Raw genomic sequence first — 24,835 nt, forward strand, 5'->3', positions numbered from 1 at the left:
GGCAGACGCTTTGCGTCGGGCCGAACCATGCCCCTTAGCTGTGATATAATGAGCATATACCACAGCCTGTCGTGAGCTATTGCTTAAACGTTTTCGGAGGATTTCTTTTGTCATTTGGTCCAGGTTTTGTATAAGTTCATTCCAGTATCTGTTGGTCTTCAACAACTTGCAAGCAAAAACGTAATTTCTTTAGGCCATTTGCCCAAATGGCCTTTTCTCCTCAAATAAATTATATATTAACTCCCGACCAGTTGTGTGTTTTACTCAACATTTAATTCTATTATCTTTAAAGAGCAGGGTACCGAAACCCAGATGAGACATGTGCTAAGCTAGATGTATTAAAACATTGTGTAAAAAATAAATCACTAGAGCCCAATCTAAAGAGAGGGGGATAGACGTGCTGTCAGGGCGCAGAGAGAGAGCAGATGTAATCCTCTGACTATAAACCAGAGCACAGAGCGGGCATCCTCAGTGTGAGGATGGGAGATGAACCGCCGTCCTGCGCTCTGATGACAGATGGCGGATCCTCGGTTGTGAGCAGCCTCCAGCAGGATGACCCGGCCACTCGCGCTCTGCTGCCTCCTCCTTTGCGCTCACACTCTCAGCCTCATAGACGGTGAGTCCACATTACGTCCTGTTTGATGAGGTTAAGAGGGCAGATACAAGTTTTGTATCCGTATCTTTAAAGGCTGTAGAAAGCTCTATGCAATTAATTCAAGCCGTTTTATTGGGAGGTAAAAGGGCATGCAATGAATTCACTTTATAGCTGGCGGCTGGTGCATTTTCTTTCAGGGGGGGCTCTACCAGAATTTAAGCAAACTTATACACAAACCCAAAACATGTCATATTATAACGCAGGGCTAGCTCAATGGCACACAGCACTTGATACAGTCTATTATTTTAGTGCCTGTTTTTGTCAACCTCCTTATTATGCTTACTGATCCCTATCCTGTAGCGCTCATTGGACAGCTGTGTTTACTTTCCTACACATGGCTAGTCGCATAGCATCATCCATGTGGACTCTAGTTTGTTCATGCTTTATTGTTTTTTCTGATATGTGCTTTAAGTCACTCACATCTGTCTGGATCCATGCTGGGTCTGGTACATAGACCGGTCTGAATCTGATGTTTGAAAAGGGAGGCAGGGGAAGCTAAATGTAGCACTGGTGTTGCTACAGGTAGTTAGCCTTCTTGCTAAAGCAGCTCCTTGAAAAAGAGCACGTATACTGCCTTCCTCTGTCCTTGACTCCTGCCTATGTCCGGCTGATCAGGTCCGAGCTCTTTCACTTTCAGCTTTCCCTCCAGTGTCCTCCTCTCAAAGGATGTTTCTTTAAGTGATTAAACATCATTTTCCTTCTCCATATTCGCTATCCAGTTTTGTTTATACTCTGTGGATATTCAAATCGTCCCAAAACAAACCCAACAATTAAATGTAGTAATGAGTAGGAATCTAAAGGAAATTACAACATATTTTGTGTCAAAGAGAACTCATATGTTCATGCAGGCAGCATTAGGTAACTAATCTGACCTCTTTCTGCACCAGCCTGGTGCAGAAAGAGGTCAGATTAGTTACCTAATGCTGTTTGGAGATTTTTCCCCTCAGGGATAAAAAACCCATTGTCTGACTCTGACCCATATTGCTCAAGGTAATCTGTACTTTGAGATGATTAAATGCTCTTGGCTATTCAAACCACGAAGTGCATGGATTTTAATCCCAAAGCATAACTCACAGAGCTACTGTCTGTGATTTTGGGAGAATGTCTAGGTCAGGGCTTCTCAAACTCCGGACCAAACTGCAAATCAATCTGGGACTTTACTGGCATTGATCCGGACCAGTGACCTTGTATAAAATTCAGTGGACCTTTAGCAAAAAAGTTTGAGTACCCCTGGTCTAGGTTGTGGATTATGCAGATAGACTTCTTCCACCACAGAGCTGAGGCAACAAGGAGCCCAGCTACGTGGGCGCAGCCACTGTCACTGATTTGGCGCCAAAGTTCCTTCGCCATGGAACATGATGATGTCATAACTCTAAATGACATGCTCATAACGCCACCAAACATCACGTGATGGTTAACACTGCTGCCCTGAACAGCTCTAGGTCAAATTTGATGTTACATAATGTGGAGGTCAAAAAGTGTTCAAACTTCACATGTGTGCTAACGGTACAGCTATGGAAGCAAACAAGAGACAGAAGTATTTGAATTGTATTAGACACCGGATTTATAGCATTGAAAATAATTACTTTGAAAATTATGGAAGCAAACAAGAGACAGAAGTATTTGAATTTTATTAGACACCGAATTTATAGCATTGAAAATAATTACTTTGAAAATCATGTATCTGAATGTTTTTGCTCCGAATTTACCTATGTGAAATAATTGTTTTAAAATTGAAGTGAAAAAAATTAGAATGTTCAAATTCAGATCCCAAAAATTCAAGTGAAAAAAATTCGACGTCAAAAGATTTGGTGTATAAAATTCGATGTCCAAAATTCGATGTCCAAAATTGCGATGCAGCATCATCCGGGCTACTCAGACAGGATAAGCAATCGAGCCCTAATGCAATCAAACCGACTTCTGGCCTATCAGAGCACGGCTTTGTCAGTCATGTGATCACAACAACCCGGGAAAAAAATTACGGAGAACAGTGGGGCTCGCCGCTCGGGTAAGTAGTCAGTTTGTGCTCTTTATTTTACAAGCAGTGAGGGCTCGACAGCATTTGTATAGCATAGCATTAGCTAGCTAAATGAGTGAAGTAGCCTTGTGCCCTGCTGTTAGCAAGCTCCGGAATTGTCATTAATTGAAGTGAATAACAACGTTACCGTGTCCTTTTGTGTGTGTGTGTGTGTGGGGGGGGGGGGGGGGGGTTGACGGTTTGCAAAGTAACGTAACGATCACTTCGGTTAGATAAGTCAAGTAGACCATGCTACACTATAGAAATACTTTCTTACATAAGCCCTGCATTTAAACATGTTAATGTTACTTTAGTAAAAGTATGCTAGTATAATTAGGAAAGTGTTGTTGAAGTATTTAAACACAAGTTATACTATTATATGATATCATTTGTTTTATTGTTATTACCGATGCAAGAGTTGACTTAACTGTGTGTAGTTGGAGCTCATTTTGAACAAAGAGCTAACTAATGATTACTTTCATAATGGTTTAATGTGCTGATTATTTTCTACATTAATAGATGCAGGTCTGGTTTGTTCAAACTCTCAAAATAGTAGGACATGCTGTCATAATTACCCAGAGTCCGAAGTGACACCTTTACAATGTTACAGCTGTTAGATAAATGTAGTGATGTAAAAACTAAAATATTCAAGATAGTGTAATGGAAAAGAGATAATGTTTTTTTTTAAATGTTACGAAAACAAAATCTCTTGTTTTGGACTGACAGTAATGATTCAAGAAATAGTAGATAAATACATACACACACATCAATCTGTGTACATTTGTTGTGGATGGAACACAACAAATGGTGCTCTTACCTGTGATGCCTCCTCCAAACATTATAACCAGCCTGTATAATTCAAACTATAAGTAACAGTTCTAGCTACTTGACTTTAGACAAACAATTCAAAAGACAAAATTAACACAATTTATTGAAAGACCAATCTTTATTTTACGGTGCCTCTCCTTTTGTTTGTATTATTAAACCCTGTCAATCTAAAAAACTGAGCAACTCAACAGTTAACTTTATATTTCTTATTGTCCAAAGCATCTATTGTTCCCCTCTCATATTCACAGGATGGATGATTAGAGACTTTGGGGGAGACCTCAGCTTTATGAACGTCCTGTCTGTTGCTTTGGCCAGAGAGGGCTGAGGGTCTTTCCCTGCGAGGAGGACCAGGCCTGAGGGAGGAGGACCAGGCCTGAGGGAGGAGGACCTGGCCTGAGGGAGGAGGACCAGGCCTGAGGGAGGAGGACCAGGCCTGAGGGAGGAGGACCTGCACCAGCTGCACCTACAGAACTTAGCCCATGCTGGGCATAGCTGTTACCACCTGCACAGGCCTGTCACTTTATTTGACAACATGTGTTTACTTAATCAATTAACAGATTAACATTTAGTGTAACTTATGTATATTATTTCGTTTTTATTTAAAAAAAATTGTGATGGTTCATGCTTGATAACTTTTAGTTCACATTTCAATAAATTGTATTTGTATTTGCACTCCTTTTGTCCGTTATTCTTACTGAAAATGTTAAATTACACATTCACATCTGACTGAAGATTGGCACCATTTATTTGGGTATATCCAGTCTCTGATAGTGTTACGTTATTATGAGAGTGCTCTGTTTGATTCTGAAATTGTATATATTTATATAAATATATACATAGGCTATACAGATGTTGCACTCCAGATCAGACTCACATGGGTGTGTCCCAGTCAAAAGCCCAGCGGATCCCAGTGGCTGGGGGTGTTGCCAAATTGCTAGAGGGCGTTGCCCAATTTCCCCATGTGTTCAATTACAGGATTTAACCAGGAGATGGCGCTTCATTCACAAAATACACAAAGACAACTGGGTGTTGTAGAACTTAGTCTGTTTGCAATGTTTGCAGCTCTGCAGTTGTGTTTGCTGAATACTGTAGCATTTAATCACTTATGTGTTACTGTATGGTTTTCACAAGCTACTATAATGAAAAAACATCAATATTTTAGATCAAATAAAGTATATAGTTTGCTGTATGCAGTATATTTCTTGTAATATTGTTGGGGTGTTTTTACACAGTACAGTAGATTGAAGTAAATTAACTTATACATTAAGATAAGATAAGATGGACCTTTATTAATCCCGTGGGGAAATTCAGTAGTTCAAACAGCAACAGGGTGAGAGTGAAAAACAGGACAGCACAGATTCACACAGATTAATAAAATCAAAAATAAGATGAGCGATAAAAATAATAATAATGAGAAACTATGAAATAAGAAATGAATAAAACTAAAATGTAATTATTATATCATATATTATAATGTATTGTATTATTAAGTAATATCATACATTAACCCCATTATAGCAGATGCCACATTGAATGGATGAACACATTTATGCATCAATAATTTCTAAATACAAGTTGTAAAAATACTTATATGTATTTAATATTAACCCTTTGGAGTCGACCGGCATGCCGCCGTGATCACATGACCTGTTCAAGCCGGTGCCGCATAAAAACAACAGTCCGGACAACATTGCCGTGTGTTTCTGTCGAAAGTACTGGCTTGAAACTATATCCCAGTCTTTGTTTCATGCAAAAGACCCAGTAAACACGGAGATACGATGATATAAAGTTAATACATTTCAAAAGTATGAAAAATGGAAGCACATATTTGAATATCTTCGCCGTATTTGATCATTTTACGAAACGGAAAATACTGGAAACTGTAGATCCTGCTCAACAGGATGTATATGTGTATTTCTGTCGAAAGTACTGGCTTGATACTATATGCCAGTCTTTGTTTCATGCAAAAAGACCCAATAAACACGGACATACGATGATATAAAGTTAATAAAGATATATTTCAGAAGTATGAATCAATACTTCAGCACATATTTTAATATCTTCACCGTATTTGATCATTTTACGAAACGGAAAATACTGGAAACTGTAGATCCTGCTCAACAGGATGTATATGTGTATTTCTGTCGAAAGTACTGGCTTGAAACTATATGCCAGTCTTTGTTTCATGCAAAAAGACCCAATAAACACGGACATACGATGATATAAAGTTAATAAAGATATATTTCAGAAGTATGAATCAATACTTCAGCACATATTTTAATATCTTCGCCGTATTTGATCATTTTACGAAACGGAAAATATTGGAAACTGTAGATTCTGCTCAACAGGATGTATTTACCAGGGAGGGGGTGAGGTAATCAGGTAAACGGAGTGATACGAAACGAGACGAAAATATACGAAGAGGGACAGCGGGAACCGAAGAGAGACGGCGGGAAATGGAGAGAGACGAAGATATATACGAAGACAGGCGGCGGGAGACGAAGAGAGACGAAGAGAGACAGCGGGAGACTGTGATTGAAGTAAAGTGACAGACAAACATTGAGAATTTAGATATAGTTAGATAGATTTAGAGTTTTGAAGATTCAACTATGATGAAGAGAACTCTGAACGTGAGTCAAGCTTTAAGCTTGTTTTTTGACATGGAGGAGGAGGAACCTGTGATGTTGCCCTCTGTGTCGTAGTTGACAGAAACCGCTTTGAAGCGTGGCACAGATAAAGACAGAAAAAACTGATTTTTGTACATAATGTGTATATATATATATTTGTATTATATTTATAATAACACTTTTGCCTTATCAGAATGAAATCCCATGCTACCTCAATCAAACTTTCACATTATCATAGTGTCATCCCATGTATATATTTCCAGCTTTTAAATGGTTTCGTTGTGTATGTTTGTGTTACCTATATGAAACATAATATCATTTTCAAAATCTGTTTTTACGTTTTTTTTGTGATTTTGGGTCCAAAATGTTCATATAGTAGAAGATCCCTGCTTTAAACAAAGTCAAAAATCCTACATCCAAACAAAATAAATATAATTAATTATGATGAATACGTTAAGTCTTGTTCATTGTTTTTCACTTTCATTAAATGTTTGATATCTCCGGTGGAAATGGTGGACTATCGGACATTCAAAATGCAGTATATTTTCACTCTTACACACACATATATTCTCCTTTTACATACATACATTTTCACTCTTACACACATAGCCTATATTCTCCTTTTACATACATACATTTTCACTCTCACACACGTATATATTTACACTCACACATTCATACATTTTGCTCTCATATTATCATATTTCAATGCACACATTCATATATTGTCACTCACACATTCATGCATTTTGTTCTCCTATTCATATAATTTAATGCTCATATTTATACATTTTGCTCTCATGCGAAATCTACTAAAACAAAGCATGTCATGGTGGTCAGCTGTTAAACACAAAAGTGTATCTTAAGGGCTGTAAATATAATAAGCCTGTTGTCAATTTTAGACACAGGCTTATTATATTTACAGCCCTTAAGAACCATACTGGGGGGTCTCCAGGCAACACATGTACCGGGGCCAGAGTGCACATGGAGCGGGGAGACATTCCTCCATGAAGTGAGGCAGCCGTTTTTTTTTCTGAGTCCTTTCAAAAACCGATTTCCGGTTTCCGATTTCGTGCAGACAGTAGTCTTTTACACCATCAAAATGGACAAACGATGCATCGAATGACATCTACAGATCAAGACGAAGCTAACCGAAGTACTCACAGAATTCTAGCGTGTGAAAAACGTGTGCAAAGTATCCGCAAACGGACCAGTGGCTGTGATGCTAGCTTGCAATATGAACATGCCTATAACAGTATGTTTGTTGTGCTAAAGAAAGCGGTTCTTACTTAAGAGGGGAGGTGTTCTGTAAAAGGAACTACTTGTCAAGATCTGTCTGTGTTGTGTTTTGTCTTGTCTTTTTCTGTCTTTTGTTTCATGTTGTGGTGACACGTTATGGGACATAATTCACCTCTCTTATTGTGTTGCCACACGGACCCTTTAGTGGGAACACCTGGAGAGTTAGCCTCCATTCCTGCTAGCTCGTTAAGCAGAGCAGACGATGTGTTGACCTCTCTATATTTAATGGATAATAAAGAGTGGAACTCCGTTCTGAATACACCGCCTCCGACTCCCTTTTCCTGGCGCTACACTGGTGACCCTGACGTGATGCTCCACGCCATGCTTAGTGGTAAGCGCAGAGAAGGTGGGCAGCGACAGGTCTGGAAACTCGGCCAACAGTCTGAGAAACGTGTCTGCCCCTGACAGCGAGCCCGACAGCCCGTCGTACGCTGCGCTGCCAAGTGTGCACACGAGGGAAGAAAACGTCAAGGCATCAATCAAACGCCCACCTTCTCTGCGCTTACCACTAAGCATGGCGTGGAGCACCACGTCACTACCGAGGGGCCTCCTGTCTACGCCAGGGCCCGGCGGTTGAACCCTTCTAAGCTGGCTGTGGCGAGGGCGGAGTTTGCAACCATGGAGCGCCTGGGCATTGTCCGCCGCTCTGACAGTCCTTGGGCTTCCCCCCTGCACGTCGTCCCCAAACCGAACGGCGGGTTCCGCCCGTGCGGGGATTACCGCCGACTCAACGACGCCACTACGCCTGACCGCTATCCAGTGCCGCACATTCAGGACTTTTCGGCGCATCTGGCCGGTACAGGGGTGTTTTCCAAGGTGGACCTGGTGCGTGGATACCACCAGGTGCCCATGCACCCCCTGGACATTCCCAAGACGGCAGTGATAACACCTTTTGGACTTTTTGAGTTCCTGCGGATGCCTTTTGGACTCAAGAATGCCGCTCAGACGTTCCAGCGCCTGATGGATTCGGTACTGCGGGACCTGCCGTTTGTGTTTGTCTACCTCAACGACATACTCGTCGCCAGCGCTTCAGTGCAGGAGCACCTGTCCCACCTCCGAGCCCTTTTCACACGGCTCAACGAACACGGATTAATCATCAATCCGGCAAAGTGCCAGTTTGGGGTGTCTGACATTGATTTCCTGGGGCACCGCGTCACCAAGGGCGGTGCGACACCTCTGCCAGCGAAGGTGGAGGCTGTTGCGGCTTTTCCTCGCCCGCTCACAGCCCGGTCGCTCCGTGAGTTTCTGGGGATGGTGACCTTCTACAACCGTTTCATCGCCCGGGCCGCACACATCATGCGGCCGCTGTATGAAGCGTTGAAAGGCAAGACCCCCGTCCAGGCGATCGACTGGACAGCAGAGGCGGACGTCGCTTTTGCTGAGGTCAAGACCGTGTTGGCTCAGGCGGCTTTGCTGGCACACCCATCATCTACGGCTCCCATTTCCATCACCACGGACGCGTCGGACTACGCGGTCGGCGCAGTGCACGAGCAGTGGGTGGAGGGCGCTTGGCAGCCGCTCGCCTTTTTCAGCCACCAGCTGACGCCCAGAGAACGCAGGTACAGCGCCTTTGACCGAGAGCTCCTTGGACTTTATTTGGCCGTGCGGCACTTCCGTTTCATGCTGGAAGGCCGTGAATTTACGGCGTTTGTCGACCACAAGCCGCTCACCTTCGCCATGTCAAAAGTGGCGGAGCCTTGGTCGGCACGTCAGCAGCGGCAGCTTTCCTACATATCAGAGTTCACTACGGACATTAAGCACGTGGCTGGCAAGTCGAACCTGGTTGCTGATTGCCTCTCCAGAGTCGTCATCGGTGCCGTCCAGTTGGGCCTGGACTATACTCGCATGGCGGCGGACCAGGTCACAGATCCCGGCGTCCAGGCTCTGAAGGTGGAGGGCGCGGGGCTGCGCTTGGAGGACGTAGTGTTCGGCGACGCGGGCATTACCCTCCTGTGTGACGTTTCCACGGGCCTGTCGTCCCTGCCAGCTGGAGGCGCTCTGTGTTCGAAGCGGTGCACGGCCTATCACACCCCGGCGTTAAACCTTCGGTGCGCTTGGTGGCCGCGAAGTTCGTCTGGCATGGGCTGAAAAAGGATGTGAGGACTTGGGCCAGGGAGTGCGTGGCTTGTCAACGCGCTAAGGTGCACCGCCACACGAAGGCCCCGTTGGAGCATTTCCTGGTGCCTGAGAGGAGGTTTGATCACGTCAACATTGACCTGGTTGGTCCGTTGCCTTCCTCTCAGGGGTTTTCCTACCTCCTCACCATGGTGGACAGAACGACCCGTTGGCCGGAGGCAGTTCCGCTCGTTTCGACATCAGCCGCAGACGTTGCCCGGGCCTTCATTGCAACGTGGGTTTGTCGTTTTGGCACCCCGTCAGACATTTCCTCAGACAGGGGCTCTCAGTTCACGTCCGAGCTCTGGAACGCTGTGGCAGGCGGTTTGGGGGTCAAGCTGCACAGGACTACCGCTTACCACCCTCAGACTAACGGCCTCTGCGAGCGCTTTCATCGCTCCATGAAGGCGTCCCTCAAGGCCGGCCTTACGGACAGTAACTGGGTCGACAAGCTGCCCTGGGTGATGCTGGGCCTGAGGACCGCACCTAAGGAAGATCTGCAGTGTTCTACAGCGGAGATGGTCTACGGTCAGCCGCTGAGAGTTCCGGGGGATTTCCTCCCAAATGCTTCAGCTCCCTGGTCTGCCACGGCCCAGCGAGTTTTTCTGCGTGACGCGGCGGAGGCTTTCGCTCCAGTCCCGACTACTCAGCACGGTGCGCCAGGGTCTCAAGTTCCCGCGGAGCTACGCTCAGCTGGGCACGTCTTCATCCGTCACGACGCACACAGAGGCCCCCTGCAGCCCCCTTACGACGGACCTTTCCGGGTTTTGGAACACGGTGAAAAACACCTGGTGGTCGACATGGGCGGTAAGGCTGAGCACGTCTCGGTTGACCGGGTGAAGGCTGCTCACTTGGACGTGGACCGGCCGGTGGTGCTGGCTCGGCCGCCGAGACGGGGCCGACCCCCGGCTTTGATTCCTGTCAGGGAGTGTGGACCTGTTGTTCCGGTCCCTCCTCTGTCAGGGGCCGCACGGGCGGAGGTCGCTGTACCGACTCCGGTGCACAGGTCTCGTGGGGGCAGGCGGATTGTTCCTCCCCGCCATACGGATTTTGTTTACACGTGAATTCTGGGGGGGCTTGTGTGGTGACACGTTATGGGACATAATTCACCTCTCTTATTGTGTTGCCACACGGACCCTTTAGTGGGAACACCTGGAGAGTTAGCCTCCATTCCTGCTAGCTCGTTAAGCAGAGCAGACGATGTGTTGACCTCTCTATATTTAATGGATAATAAAGAGTGGAACTCCGTTCTGAATACACCGCCTCCGACTCCCTTTTCCTGGCGCTACAATGTTTTATTTTGAAAGGTCTTCACCTCCTGTCTTGCCTGTTTCTGTCTGTGTTGTATTTTGTCTTGTCTAGATCTGTTTTTGGTTTTCTGTCTCAGTTGTGTCTTGTCTAGATCTGTCTTTGGTTTTCTGTCTGCATTGTGTTTTGTCTTTAGATCTGTCTGTGGTTCCCTGTCGTTAGTTTCCCTGGTGTGTCTTATTACCCGATTGTGTGCCTTGTGTCTTGTTTGTATAATTAGTATAACTACTCTCCTGCCGGGGGTCCTGCCAACCAGTGATGTACCTGAACGCGTTCAATGAACGATCGTTCATGAACGCGTTCATATTTTGGGCGAACGTGAACTGAACGTACTGTATTTCCGCTAGATGAACGTAATTGAGAACGCGTTCATTCTCAGCGCTGTATAACGGCGTTCAAAAGTGCGTTCATTCTCAGCACTGTATTATAACGGCGGTCAAAAGTGTGCCAGATTTCATATGCCTTTCAGCCGAAAACCCAGTTAAAACACACCGTAAACAGGCTTCAAAATAATGCGGAAAACCACCCAATCTGGCAACAGCAAGCTACCTGTGACGCGTACGCGCCTGTCACCCCTGGCTGTCGCACTAAAATATAAATATACTAAATATATCAGACTCCTCACAACAAACAATGTGGAACCGCGGAACCGGCGAGCATTGAATGAATGAATGAATGAATGAATTAGTATGGACGAAGCCGAGAGCAGCTGCAGCAGCACTCGCTCAGAGTGAGACTCTACGGCAGGGGTGGGGAACCTCCGGCCTCCGGCCGTATACGGCCCGCGAGACAATTTGGTACGGCCCTCGAGGTAATTTATAAACACACGCAAAAAATAAAAAAATGAAAGAAATCTAGACCGCAAAAAAATTAAACAAGCGAGTGCCTGTTTTTCCTGGCCAAGGTCAGGGTCCTTGAACACAACACGAGCCTAACGTGTCATCACGTGGTATATGTCTCGACTGACAGGGGTGCAGTTCTGACGGAGAGCACCAGAACGCCACTCCAGCACTTCAGAAATTGCAGTACCGATAAGTCCATACACATGCCGCAGTTTCTGCGTGTCTGTGTCTTTAGTTGAAAGCCCAGTGGCGATCTGCTCATCTCTCATACTGATCAGACAGTCAATAACTGTGTTGTTATCATTAGCATCTGGTTAGCTAGCTATGCTAACGAATATAAGAAGCTTTGTCTACAACCAGTGAGGTAAAGGCACATCTTTATATGATCATTATAGTTATAAAAAAAATAAGAGAATAAAGTAAACAGGTATAAAATACTATATGACAGTTATTAATAAAGAAGAATACAGTTTGAAAGGGTAGTGATTTGTCAAATATCCATAAATTAAAAGAAAATCTGCTTACAGTTGTGTTTGGGTGTTGAGAGATGTGTCCATAGATCTCCTAATGTTGCTCTCAAAGTGCAACAAATCTTCCCAGGGGAGCATGCCCCCCGGACCCCTCTAGAGGAGGTTAGGTCCCCCCCACTTAAACCATGTTCACATGGATAGGAAACTAAATACATTTGCACACATCTTGTGTCCATAAATTATCTTTCTGTTTTGGTGGTCACGCCACACCCTGCACGTGCATGCATACACGAGTCATGGTGAGATATCTGGATTAAGAGGTTGCTTTTTCTTTGCACAAAATGAAATGAATGAGCTGTGATTTTAGTTTTTTTAAGCAGAGGTCAATAACTTGTACGGCCCTCTGAGGATATTGTAAAAATTGAAATGGCCCATTAACATCGTACAGGAGACAAATAATAGAATACACCGCCTCCGACTCCCTTTTCCTGGCGCTACAATGTTTTATTTTGAAAGGTCTTCACCTCCTGTCTTGCCTGTTTCTGTCTGTGTTGTATTTTGTCTTGTCTAGATCTGTTTTTGGTTTTCTGTCTCAGTTGTGTCTTGTCTAGATCTGTCTTTGGTTTTCTGTCTGCATTGTGTTTTGTCTTTAGATCTGTCTGTGGTTCCCTGTCGTTAGTTTCCCTGGTGTGTCTTATTACCCGATTGTGTGCCTTGTGTCTTGTTTGTATAATTAGTATAACTACTCTCCTGCCGGGGGTCCTGCCAAGTCAACCCTGTGTCCTGCCTTGCCTGTGTCCTGTGTCTTATTACCCGATTGTGTGCCTTGTGTCTTGTTTGTATAATTAGTCTACTACTCTCCTGCCGGGGGTCCTGCCAACCCTGTGTCCTGCCTTGTCCCCGGGCCGTCCGCCCGAGTCCCCCTTTTTGAACTCTGCCTTGCCCCCGGGCCGTCCGCCCGAGTCCCCCTTTTTGAACTCTGCCTTGCCCCCGGGCCATCCGCCCGAGACCCCTTCCTTGAACTCTGCCTTGCCCCTGGGCCGTCCGCCCGAGACACCTTCCGGGTCCTCCGCTGTCAGCCCAAGCCCGTCCTCCAGACCCCCTCCACCCACCCTGTTGGCCTAAATAAAAAAATGAATTATACATTTAAATAAATAATATCAACATAATAAATACCAATAAAGAAGATCAACAAATATTTTGGAGCGCACTTCCACAACCTACTAAACATATATAAATATGATAACTAATGTAACTCACAACCTGTAATGTTTAATTATACTGCTACACGCAGTACTCTTATTTTGGTAACACCTTATCCGGAAACCGGAAGTAGCAAGCTAAGAGGTTCCAGCTTGACAAGGTTAGTATACATTAACTGTATGCTAGCAGGGCTCGACAGTAACGGTTGCCAGGTTGCCATGGCAACCATTCAGAAAAAATGTCAACCACTTCTTGGCCATCAGTGGCAACCAGTTTTTAACATAAAGTAACAAGGACAGCAAACAGCAAAATGTGCACCCCAAAAGAGATACATGTTAATTATTTGTTGTATTAAGAGTGATATTTAATTATTGTTGTGACCAGTCGGAACCTGATACTTAAGTTGCATGTGCATTGGTGTGATTACGGAGCCAGAAAGCGATGCACGTTTAATCGCGTGCGCGGTGCGTGGTGTGTTTGTTCTACAAAAAATGGCGAAGCAAATTAAGTTGTTTGACTGTGGGGTAAAACGTTTGGCCAACCCGTCAACATCTCAAACGAATGTTCAAAGTGATTAAACGGATAAAGCGCATGGTGAACCCGAACGAAAAGCAAAGAGGAAATGGGTAAAGCCTTGGGAGGCGAAATATATATGTACATTCTGCTCCGTTGTCCATTCACTTCCGGTAAAAGTTCCTTCAAAATAAGAGTCCCGATCTTATTACTACCAAATAAAAGTGCAAAACGAAACTTTACCATAGGAAAATAGTGGCATACAAATATAATCACTTCTATAAAAAGGTAACACATTTTAAATATAGTTAGACATATTAAAGGTCATTTACAGCATTAATAAATTTATATCTAATTCTTAACTGAATGGTTTTCATTTATTTAACATTAGAAATGTATTAGTCTGGCCAATCCAAGACTTCGATGCTGAAGGGCCAATGTATGAAGGTAGATATGGTGCAAAATGCAAGAGCGTGTAACACCTGATGTGAGCACTTGGAGAAAAGAAATCTGAGTTGGTGTGCATACATTTACACTTGTATAAACTATCCACAGGGTTGGGTTGTAACGGAATACATGTAACGGCGTTACGTAATCAGAATACAAAAATCAAGTAACTGTATTCAGCTCGCGTTACATTTGAAAAACGAGTAATCTGATTACAGTTACTTTCGTAAACCTGAAGTGAATACATTTTGGATTACTTATTGGAATTATTGGTGGAAAGATTTCCTCACAACATTTAATATTCATTACTAAAGGTACAGCGGAATCATCACAGCGCACAAAACCTATTACCACCGCAGATGGGCCAAAAAAGCGTTTGAAAAAAAATCGCGGGTCTGCTCGCTCTGAAACAATAACAACGAAACATGGAGGAACAAAAGTCTGCGTTTAAATCGCGTGTGTGTATATAGAGGTGTGTGTGGTTAAAACACATCAGCCTGCGGTCGCTCTTTAGCCTTACTAATGATTATTTCTGAAGGTAAACACAGTGAAGGCGGTGCGAAAGGCGGTGCGAGCTCGTCTTCTTAGAGGCTGAGTTAACCCTCCCTCTGCCTCCTGGCGCTGCAGAGATGTCATGAAGTGAAGCAGGTTTTCCTTCTATAAAACAGCTGCGGGCAGCAGATACCGTGAGAGTCACAGACAGGAATTCATAGATCAAGGCAGACTGGTGCACACACTCTCCTCTCCTGTTTTGCCGATCAGGTGCTTAAACAAATATAGCTCTACACCCAGGGGCGGACTGGGACTACAAATCAGCCCGGGACTCTCGACCGCAAGTAAATACCGCTAGTAAATTGTCGGGGGGGGGGGGTGCTAGTGACTTACCGCAGAGGTAGACATTAAGGGTAAAATGCCACTGGCCCTCTGTTCATATTTGGTTTATTAAAATAATGATATTGTGGTCATTGTTAAAAAATGTCTGCTATTTTTATGAGTATTATTATTTGTATAATGCGCTTTCTGCCTTCCTGTCATTAGGAGTTAGACATGTAATGGCTATGTAATTGATTTGATTAGAACCTTCATTATCCTAAACTGGTGGGACATTTCGCCAATACCTTTATATTGTCCACTCTTCACTTACTTGTCAGCATAGGTCGGCATTGATGTACAGAGCCGACAGAAGACCTTGTTTATATTGGCATCATATTGAGAGGTGACGCGTCCTAAAACCAGGAAGTAGCTGCTGGTTCCCTCGACAAAAAGCAATGGGATTTCTCCACAGGGTTTTGGAAAATAGCTGGAAATAAGGTCTGTGGAAAACAAACCTCTTTGATAAATGCACGTTTTGTTCAGCCGGATAATCTCCACATGTCTACCCTACTTTGATAATTTCCGAATCATAAATCTAATCGATAGATTATAAAAGGGTTTTAGGACGCATGACCGCACCACTAGAAGCCAACTCCATCGATCAAGCTGAAACTTTCTCTCCCTCTTCTTCTCATGCTCCCTGTCACTCTCCTTTAACTCCTCCGGTGACTTTCTTTTATTTGAAGATTGTTTTTTGCCCGGCGCTTGGCCGGTTACCGCTGGTATTAAAAACATTTTGGCGAATGGTTAGGTGGCGCGATAGTCTTTAGTGAAGGAGCACACTCACAGGAGCCTGCTCGCGCTGCGCTCCGCAGCAAACAGCAGTTTGATTTTCACCCAACAACGACAACCGACTCACGGAACGCTATGTTGTAGCGTTGATAAACGAAACAATGTAACTAAATTGCTAGTCAAAATACCAATACCAATTTTTTTAAGGCAATATTTTTAGTGGCCCGAGCGCGGGCAAGTGGAAAGTACGTTATGCTGGCCTGGGGTGTCTTAATAGTGCTTCAGGGCCAGCGGGCCATTTAATGTCGAGCCCTGCCGGTTACCGGCCGGCCCACATCGTCCGACCGGCCCACTTCAATACCGGCCCATCGGGATTCGTCCCGAACGTCCCGATGGCCAGTCCGCCCCTGTCTACACCCCTGGCCGAAATGTCCTTAAAATGAAGTCCGAGTTCGACATTTTAATTCATGTCCTGCCAACACTGGCAGGACAGAAGGCGACACGCCCTTTCTAAGCCGTGTCCCTCACTCACTTCTCACATCCCAAGCTGCATCCCCAACAAGTGTATTATGTTGTTAAATCGTTTCAGATGTGATGTTTCAGTTGTGCTCTTGATAAGCCATTAAAACAGTAAAAACACGTTCAGTTTCCTTTTGCTTTTTGTGTCTCCTGTTCACCAAAACATACCCATTTTAGATGGAAAAAGAAAGTAATCCAAAAGTAATCTAAAAGTAATCTGATTACGTTGACACGTAACTGTAACTGTATTCGGATTACTTTCAGAGCCATGTAATCAGTAATCAGTAACTGATTACATTTACAAAGTAACCCTCCCAACCCTGACTATCCACGTAACTGTGAACCAAATTTGAAGTCACAGAAGGAAAAAAAAAGTTCTGTAGCTTGTAGAAAAAAAATGAACTTAGTGATAAAATGTTCACTTGCAGAAAAATACATATTTTTTAAATATATTTTCCATTACAACTGCAACTTGGTTATTACAACCTCTCAAATCAGTCATTACAACTTGACGAATCTGCTCTGCGGCAGTATAAATCGACGAATCTGCGGTCTTGACTTTTGCTACACTTCTTGCGATAAATGTGTCGCAAAAGTAATTTTCACCTGTAGATATGGGGGGAGGGAGGGGGGTTGGAGCGAAGGGGCGGAGCTATCAGAACGACGAGGCTCGGGTGACTGGAGACTGCGGGGCTAACGGTCCGTGTCGCTACCAGACCGCTGACATGGCGCGTCAATCAACGGTAAGTTTTGCCCATTACTTGCCCAGTATTACTTTGAATATTATTATTGTGATTGAGGATTAAATCCGCTTTGAAGACCACCGTTTTATATCGTGCAGTTTAGCGGCAAAATAACGTCAGTTAGCCAGCTAACGCTAGCTTTGTTGAGTTTATGCTAGCTAAACAAGTATTGGTTGTAGTCTACAGCTGTAATTAATATATTATAGCCTACTGCTTTGGCACTAACGTTTGATAACCGTTTATGAAAATAAAACCAATTGAACTGTACTGAAATAATGACAAGTTTTATAATTGTCTTGGGCTCCTGCTGTGTTTTTAAAGCCTTTGTAAATTATCCATGCTATTTTCTATTTAGAACGAAGACTTCAGAATCTTAAAATCTCTTAACGTTTCTATGCAATTGTGCTAAATTCAACTCAAATATTAATATGTTTGCATGACATGTTGTTTATATTTTGCCATCACTTAATTATACGTTTAATACAGGGGTACTCAAATACAAATCTTAAAGGTCCAAAATAAATGTTTCAATAAGACAAAGGTACGTTTATTACGGTCATTCAAACTTTTAAACAATTGCAACAAGATTCTTAAAACGAGGTTGCAAAAACAAAAATAATCTGTATGCAGCAGTTTTCATTGTTATTGTGTCTGTGCTTGATCCCGCAGAGTCGCAGTGTAAGAGCAGCACAGTTATGAATAAAGGCAGCTGCACTCTTTTTCATTCAGCATTCCCATTATTGCTTTATATATGTCTTGCCCCCTTGTGTGTCCACTGAGGTTCGTCAGGCCCAACACATCTTCAACAAACTCCCCCTTTGCCTCATCATAAAAACTCACAAACACCAGCAACTGAGCATTGTCAGTGGTGTCAGTGGACTCATCCACAGCTAAGGAAATGCACTGTGCATTTTTTATTCCATCACAAAGCTGATTAATGAAATCACCAGCAAGTATTTATGTTCTTCTGGTTGCTGTGGAATCTGAGAGGGGGATTTGCTTGATTTGACCTGTTATTTTCTCTTTTTGTTTGCCTTCAACATGGTCTCCATCACTTCAGTCATGCATTCTTTTATACTTCAGTTATTATCCAGTGGAATGTCCTTACCTACTAACCTAGTTAAATCAAAGTGGTTACTTTTTTTTGGCTGGGCAGTGTAGTTTTACACACCGTCTTATTTGACTTTCTTAGGACTTAAAACTGTTTTTTGGGGGCAGACCCCTCAAAGAAATTTTTTTTTTACACACGTAAGGTCATCATCTTAATAGTTTTGTATACTCATCCATGAGCAGAGGATCAAGTTGACGTGTATTACAGCTGAATGCAGTGATTACCATTTTGTTCAGCAAAACGCCTCACAAACGTATTAAGATCAACAGCTTTAGTGCGTTTTGATTCAATGCTGAGTGCAGCCAAACTGACAGTCTCTTCTCTGTCAGTGTAGACCGCAAATACCTCATTCCTTCAGTGCTTGGGTCCGAATGCTTCTCGTTTTGCGCCGTCCCGTTCAAATGAAATCGCCGCCAATCATATGTCCACGCTCGCGCCAGGACCGGGGGAGGGGTTACATGACGTGCATCTTGTGCTGCATTCACTTGCACTCGGACATTAGAGACTTTCTCTCATAAATGTCCGATGAGCGCTGTTTGCAGTCTATGGACATAGCGGATCATTTTGACTCGTTGCGTTGTGGCGATGTCTCGCAGATAACACAGATAATACATATGAAAAGTATAATTTGCTCAGAGTCCAGAGACAGTTGTGGTTCGGTCCGGATCCGGACCGGAGTCCGTACTTTGAGGATGCCTGGTTTAATACATTTAAGTCAAGCTAAGGTACATGTGATGGTAGCTAGTTAGTACTCTTACCTGTGATGCCTACTCCAAACAGCATAATAACCAGACTGTATCATTAAAACTACAAGTACCAGTTCTAGATCCTTGACTTTAGAAAAACAATTAAAGAGACAACATTTATTTAAAGACCAATCTTTATTTGAAGGTGCCTCTTAACCTGGGATATTAGTTATACAGTAATAGTATTGACAATCTAAAAAAACTGAGCAACTCAACAGTCAACTTTATATTTCTTATTGTCTAAAGCATTTATTATTTTCATTTTCCCCCTCATATTCAGTGTGGACGGATTGAGACAGCGTGGTGTCCAGAGAGCTGCAGAGACTTCAGGGAGAAACCTCCGTGTGATGGACGTCCTGTCTGTTGGTTTGGAGAGGACTGAGGTTCTTTCCTCAGCGAGGAGGACCAGGCCTAATGGAGGAGCCCATGCTGGGCATAGCTGATATCAACTGCATAGGCCTAGTCTGTCACTTTATTTGACTAAATGTGTTTACTTATACATTTAATAGGTTTACACCTTCTGTCCATATGTGCTTTTTATTTAAAACATGTGTTTAGAGTCGGTGACCTCCTGATAATTTATTCCGGTAAATTACTCTGACCTACTAATTGACCTGACCGAAGTTATTGAGTCTATGTAAGTTTACTGCTTGGCTCAGATCCACCAACGTCAGCAAGATCTCACCTCTATTAACTCCCCGAAGAACCAGGTTCAATTAACTGCTGTTTCTATTCAGACAACTCTTTTTAATCTGTTTAAGCGATCCCGAAGGATTTTGATATCAGTAAATGAGGTGTGTTCCTACCTAAACATGAGTGTGGCAGGGTGCAGTCTTACCTTTGAAGCAGGAGAGGAGAGCACAGATTTTCTTTTTAGTTGTCCCAATCCAAAAGGTGAGATCAGTTTATTTGAAGAAAAAATAGGTCCAAACTAATACAGAGTCTTTACACATTATAATCATACAAAACATATCATGCTGGGGTTATATTTTTTATCTAAAACCTTAATTCATATTCATTTTATTCCCGTGCGTACGCCTTCCGGGTTCTTCTAAATAATACTATTAGGTCTAAGCCTACCGTACGTCCGAATAATGTCTTCCAGGTAGATCTAAATAGTGTTATTCATTTGATTCCTGTACGTTCTTAATAACGCCTTCCAGGTCGATCTAAATAGTACTATTAGGTCTAAGCTTCCCGTACGTCCGAATAACGTCTTCCAGGTAGATCTAAATAGTGTTATTCATTTGATTCCTGTACGTTCTTAATAACGCCTTCCAGGTCGATCTAAATAGTACTATTAGGTCTAAGCTTCCCGTACGTCCGAATAACGTCTTCCAGGTAGATCTAAATAGAATTATTAGTTATAAGATTCTGTACGTAATAATTACGCATTCCAGGCAAGGTCTAACCATTAGTTATAAGATCCTGTACGTAATAATTACGCATTCCAGGCAGGTCTAACTAAAAGTATTTGTCCTAAAGTCCTGTACGTAATAATTACGCATTCCAGGTAGAGTCTAACTATTAGTTATAAGATCCCCGTACGTCCTAACAATGCCTTCCGGGTATACCTTACCGAGAGCCATCTAACCCAGCTCTGAGGGCCAGAGCTTACCGGGAGAGAGTATACCAGGGGTTTCCCCCTCTCTCCCCCCCTAAATCCAAAAAAGCCAGTCTTTTTATGCTCAAAAAACCGGATAGAAAACCCCATAAACACCTCCTCTATACCCAACCAACATATTCTATTTGCTCTGGCATAAGACACACCTTCCCAAGTTTGTGTAAAAAAACAAACAAAACATGACTAGACATATTCTATGGCTATGACATAACCACCCTTTTGAGGCCTCAATGTGTTTCTCCTTAAGTCAGGAGCCCCCCTCCCTGCTGTGAGAGGAGAGGAAAGAACCTGCCTACTCTCTTGTCAGAGAGTAAGGCATAAATCATTATAGGTCTTACACTCAACTTAACAAACCACTTTGTTTTGTTTATGCTGTAAATATAGAAAAAACCTAAAATATGAATCATTTTCATTGTGGGTTATACAAGAATATAATTGATTATAACTAACTTTCGTTTTAAGTATTCAACATACTATGAAGCTCTCAACACCCTCTTTTTAAAACGCAAAGTTATCAAACAGCAACAACTAAAATTGTAAGCATACATACATATTCAAAAACCATCAAGACGCATTCTCATTATGGGTTCATACAAGAATATGATTGATCATATATGATTTATAATTAACTTTCATTTTAAGTATTCACTTCATACTATGAAGCTCTCAACACATGTTTGATTAACTTTTGGTTCACATTTCAATAAATTGTATTTGTATTCCTGTCGTCCATTATTCTTACTGAAAATGTTAGATTACACATTCACATCTGACTGAAGTTTGGCCCCATTTATTTGTGACGTTGCAAACTCTGCGGTACAAGGCACAAGTGATGTGAAGCTCATAAAGTGAGGCAAATAGAAATAATCAGCTGATGGAGTGTAGATGTGGAAATAGATGCATCCCATCAGCTGACTATGTTTTTTGCCACACTTTATAAGCCTGACTATAACCACCCCTTCTCTGAGGTGCAGGCAGCGTCACAAACAAATGATGGTCCTGATAGACTACAAAAATATTCGGTGTGCAGATCTTTGTTTTCACAATAAAAGTAGTTTCTTAGTGAATGTCCTGTACTGGTCTTAAAATCTCATAACATCAGCTTTTAATTTTCCTCTTGGATGTTCTTCTTGACCCTCAGAGAAGAAGAAAATGCGTGTCTCTCAGGCATGTCCTTTCCTCACAAAAATGACAGGAAACATAAAACATTATTGCAGAACAAGTGTGTTATTTATGAAAGAGGTGTGTTTGTGTGTTTAGGGGCTGTTGATATAATTATTTTTTAATTGTAATCAGATTATGAATGAACAGTATAAAATGCATAAACATTGAAATATATTATCAAAATAATATTTAACTGTTACAAAACGTAGTGCAACTGTAGAAGCTTGCTCTGTTGTCTCACTGAAAGAATAACTTTTACCACGTTTTTTACAGACAATACTGAGAGATAAATAGTAGCAGTTCTCACTATGTGTTAAATATCTTTGCCTTCAATACATTAAATTAGAAAGCTGACTGATTGTCATATTGCTTGTTAACATCTAAATGTAACTTTTTGCATGGAAAAAACCTAGTATAAATATCTAGTATTTAGTATTGTTTAATGGAATGTATATCAGTGTATTAAAGTCAATACTTCATTTATTTAAACCAATATCTTTCTTGATTCTTTGTACAGTATGAAAAAATAGTATTTGTACCTGTGCTGAAGTTCACTGCTGTGAGGAGTCCAGTTCTGTCTCTTACTCTCTGGTCCAGCCTGTCTGCATCACCTGGACACCTTAAACAAACAGATATACAGTGGGGCAAAAAAGTATTTATTCAGCCACCAATTGTGCAAGTTCTCCCACTTAAAAAGATGAGAGAGGCCGGTAATTTTCATCCTAGGTACACTTCAACTATGAGAGACAGAATGGGGGGAAAGAATCCAGGAAATCACATTCAAGGATTTTTAATGAATTAATTGGTAAATTCCTCGGTAAAATAAGTATTTGGTCACCTACAAACAAACAAGATTTCTGGCTCTCACAGACCTGTAACTTCTTCTTTAAGAGCCTCCTCTGTCCTCCACTCGTTAACTGTATTAATGGCACCTGTTTGAACTTGTTATCAGTATAAAAGACTACTGTCCACAACCTCAAACAGTCACACTCAAAACTCCACTATGGCCAAGACCAAAGAGCTGTCAAAGGACACCAGAAACAAAATGATAGACCTGCACCAGGCTGGGAAGACTGCATCTGCAATAGGTAAGCAGCTTGGTGTGAAGAAATCAACTGTGGGAGCAATTATTAGAAGATGGAAGGCATACAAGACCACTGATAATCTCCCTCGATCTGGGGCTCCACGCAAGATCTCACCCCGTGGGGTCAAAATGATCACAAGAACGGTGAGCAAAAATCCCAGAACCACACGGGGGGACCGAGTCAATGACCTGCAGAGAGCTGGGACCAAAGTAACAAAGGCTACCATCAGTAACACACTACGCCGCCAGGGACTCAAATCCTGCAGTGCCAGACGTGTCCCCCTGCTTAAGCCAGTACATGTCCAGGCCTGTCTGAAGTTTGCTAGAGAGCATTTAGATGATCCAGAAGAGGCTTGGGAGAATGTCATATGGTCAGATGAAACCAAAATATAACGTTTTGGTAAAAACTCAACTAGACGTGTTTGGAGGAGAAAGAATGCTGAGTTGCATCCAAAGAACACCTACTGTGAAACATGGGGGTGGAAACATCATGCTTTGGTGCTGTGTTTCTGCAAAGGGACCAGGACGACTGATCCGTGTAAAGGAAAGAATGAATGGGGCCATGTATCGTGAGATTTTGAGTGACAACCTCCTTCCATCAGCAAGGGCATTGAAGATGAAATGTTGCTGGGTCTTTCAGCATGACAATGATCCCAAACACACCGCCCGGGCAACGAAAGGAGTGGCTTCGTAAGAAGCATTTCAAGGTCCTGGAGTGGCCTAGCCAGTCTCCAGATCTCAACCCCATAGAAAATCTTTGGAGGGAGTTGAAAGTCCGTGTTGCCCAGCGACAGCCCCAAAACATCACTGCTCTAGAGGAGATCTGCATGGAGGAATGGGCCAAAGTACCAGCAACAGTGTCTGAAAACCTTGTGAAGACTTACAGAAAACATTTGACCTCTGTCATTGCCAACAAAGGGTATATAACAAAGTATTGAGATGAACTTTTGTTATTGACCAAATACTTATTTTCCACCATAATTTGCAAATAAATTCTTTAAAAATCAGACAATGTGATTTTCTGGATTGTTTTTTTCTCATTCTGTCTCTCATAGTTGAGGTATACCTAGGATGAAAATTACAGGCCTCTCTCATCTTTTTAAGTGGGAGAACTTGCACAATTGGTGGCTGACTAAATACTTTTTTGCCCCACTGTATATGTAAAGAACCATGTGTACAAACAATATAACTTATTCTCTTCTGTTGAACATGTTAGATTGTGTATTGTCCGCGTCAGGGTCCTTTTTATTTTACTGTAACTTTGGAAGTTGTGTTACCAATGCTTACTGTTTATTTGATATCAATTTGGTTATACAATTAATAAAAACAACAAGGTTTGGGTTTGTTCTTCAGATACAGTATGACTGATGTTAACGTGTAAGCTCAATAATGAACTCCAGCTCAACCAACCATATTGTAATATCTAAGTACAGTAATCATCTTGAAATATGACATTAATAATTGTAATATACACACATCTTATTGTGAGGTTGATTTCACATACACTACTTTGACGTTAGCTAAATAGAAAATAGCATGGATAATTTACAAAGGCTTTAAAAACACAGCAGGAGCCCAAGACAATTATAAAACGTGTCATTATTTCAGTACAGTTCAATAGGTTTTATTTTCAAAAACGGTTATCAACCGTTAGTGCCAAAGCAGTAGGCTATATAATATATGAATTACTACTGTAGACTACAACCACTACTTGTTTAGCTAGCATAAACTCAACAAAGCTAGCGTTAGCTGGCTATCTGACGTTATTTTGGCACTAAACTGCACGATATAAAACGGTGGTCTTCAAAGCGGATTTAATCCTCAATCACAATAATAATATTCAAAGTAATACTGGGCAAGTAATGGGCAAAACTTACCGTTGATTGACGCGCCATGTCAGCGGAATGGTAGCGAC

At 42.5% G+C, this 24,835-nt stretch overlaps 1 protein-coding gene across 1 annotated transcript in view; it reads left to right on the forward strand.

Moving 5' to 3' along the window:
• Nucleotides 1-552: 552 nt before the first annotated feature.
• The window catches only part of LOC117448936 (immunoglobulin superfamily member 21-like), an 82,209-nt gene continuing 57,926 nt past the window's right edge, over nucleotides 553-24,835 (forward strand). The window contains exon 1 of the mRNA XM_034086229.1: nucleotides 553-616. Coding sequence (XP_033942120.1) covers nucleotides 553-616 — 64 coding nt within the window. The remainder of the gene's footprint in view (nucleotides 617-24,835) is intronic.

The sequence above is a fragment of the Pseudochaenichthys georgianus genome, chromosome 7, assembly GCF_902827115.2.
Source record: "Pseudochaenichthys georgianus chromosome 7, fPseGeo1.2, whole genome shotgun sequence".
Lineage (NCBI taxonomy): Eukaryota > Metazoa > Chordata > Actinopteri > Perciformes > Channichthyidae > Pseudochaenichthys > Pseudochaenichthys georgianus.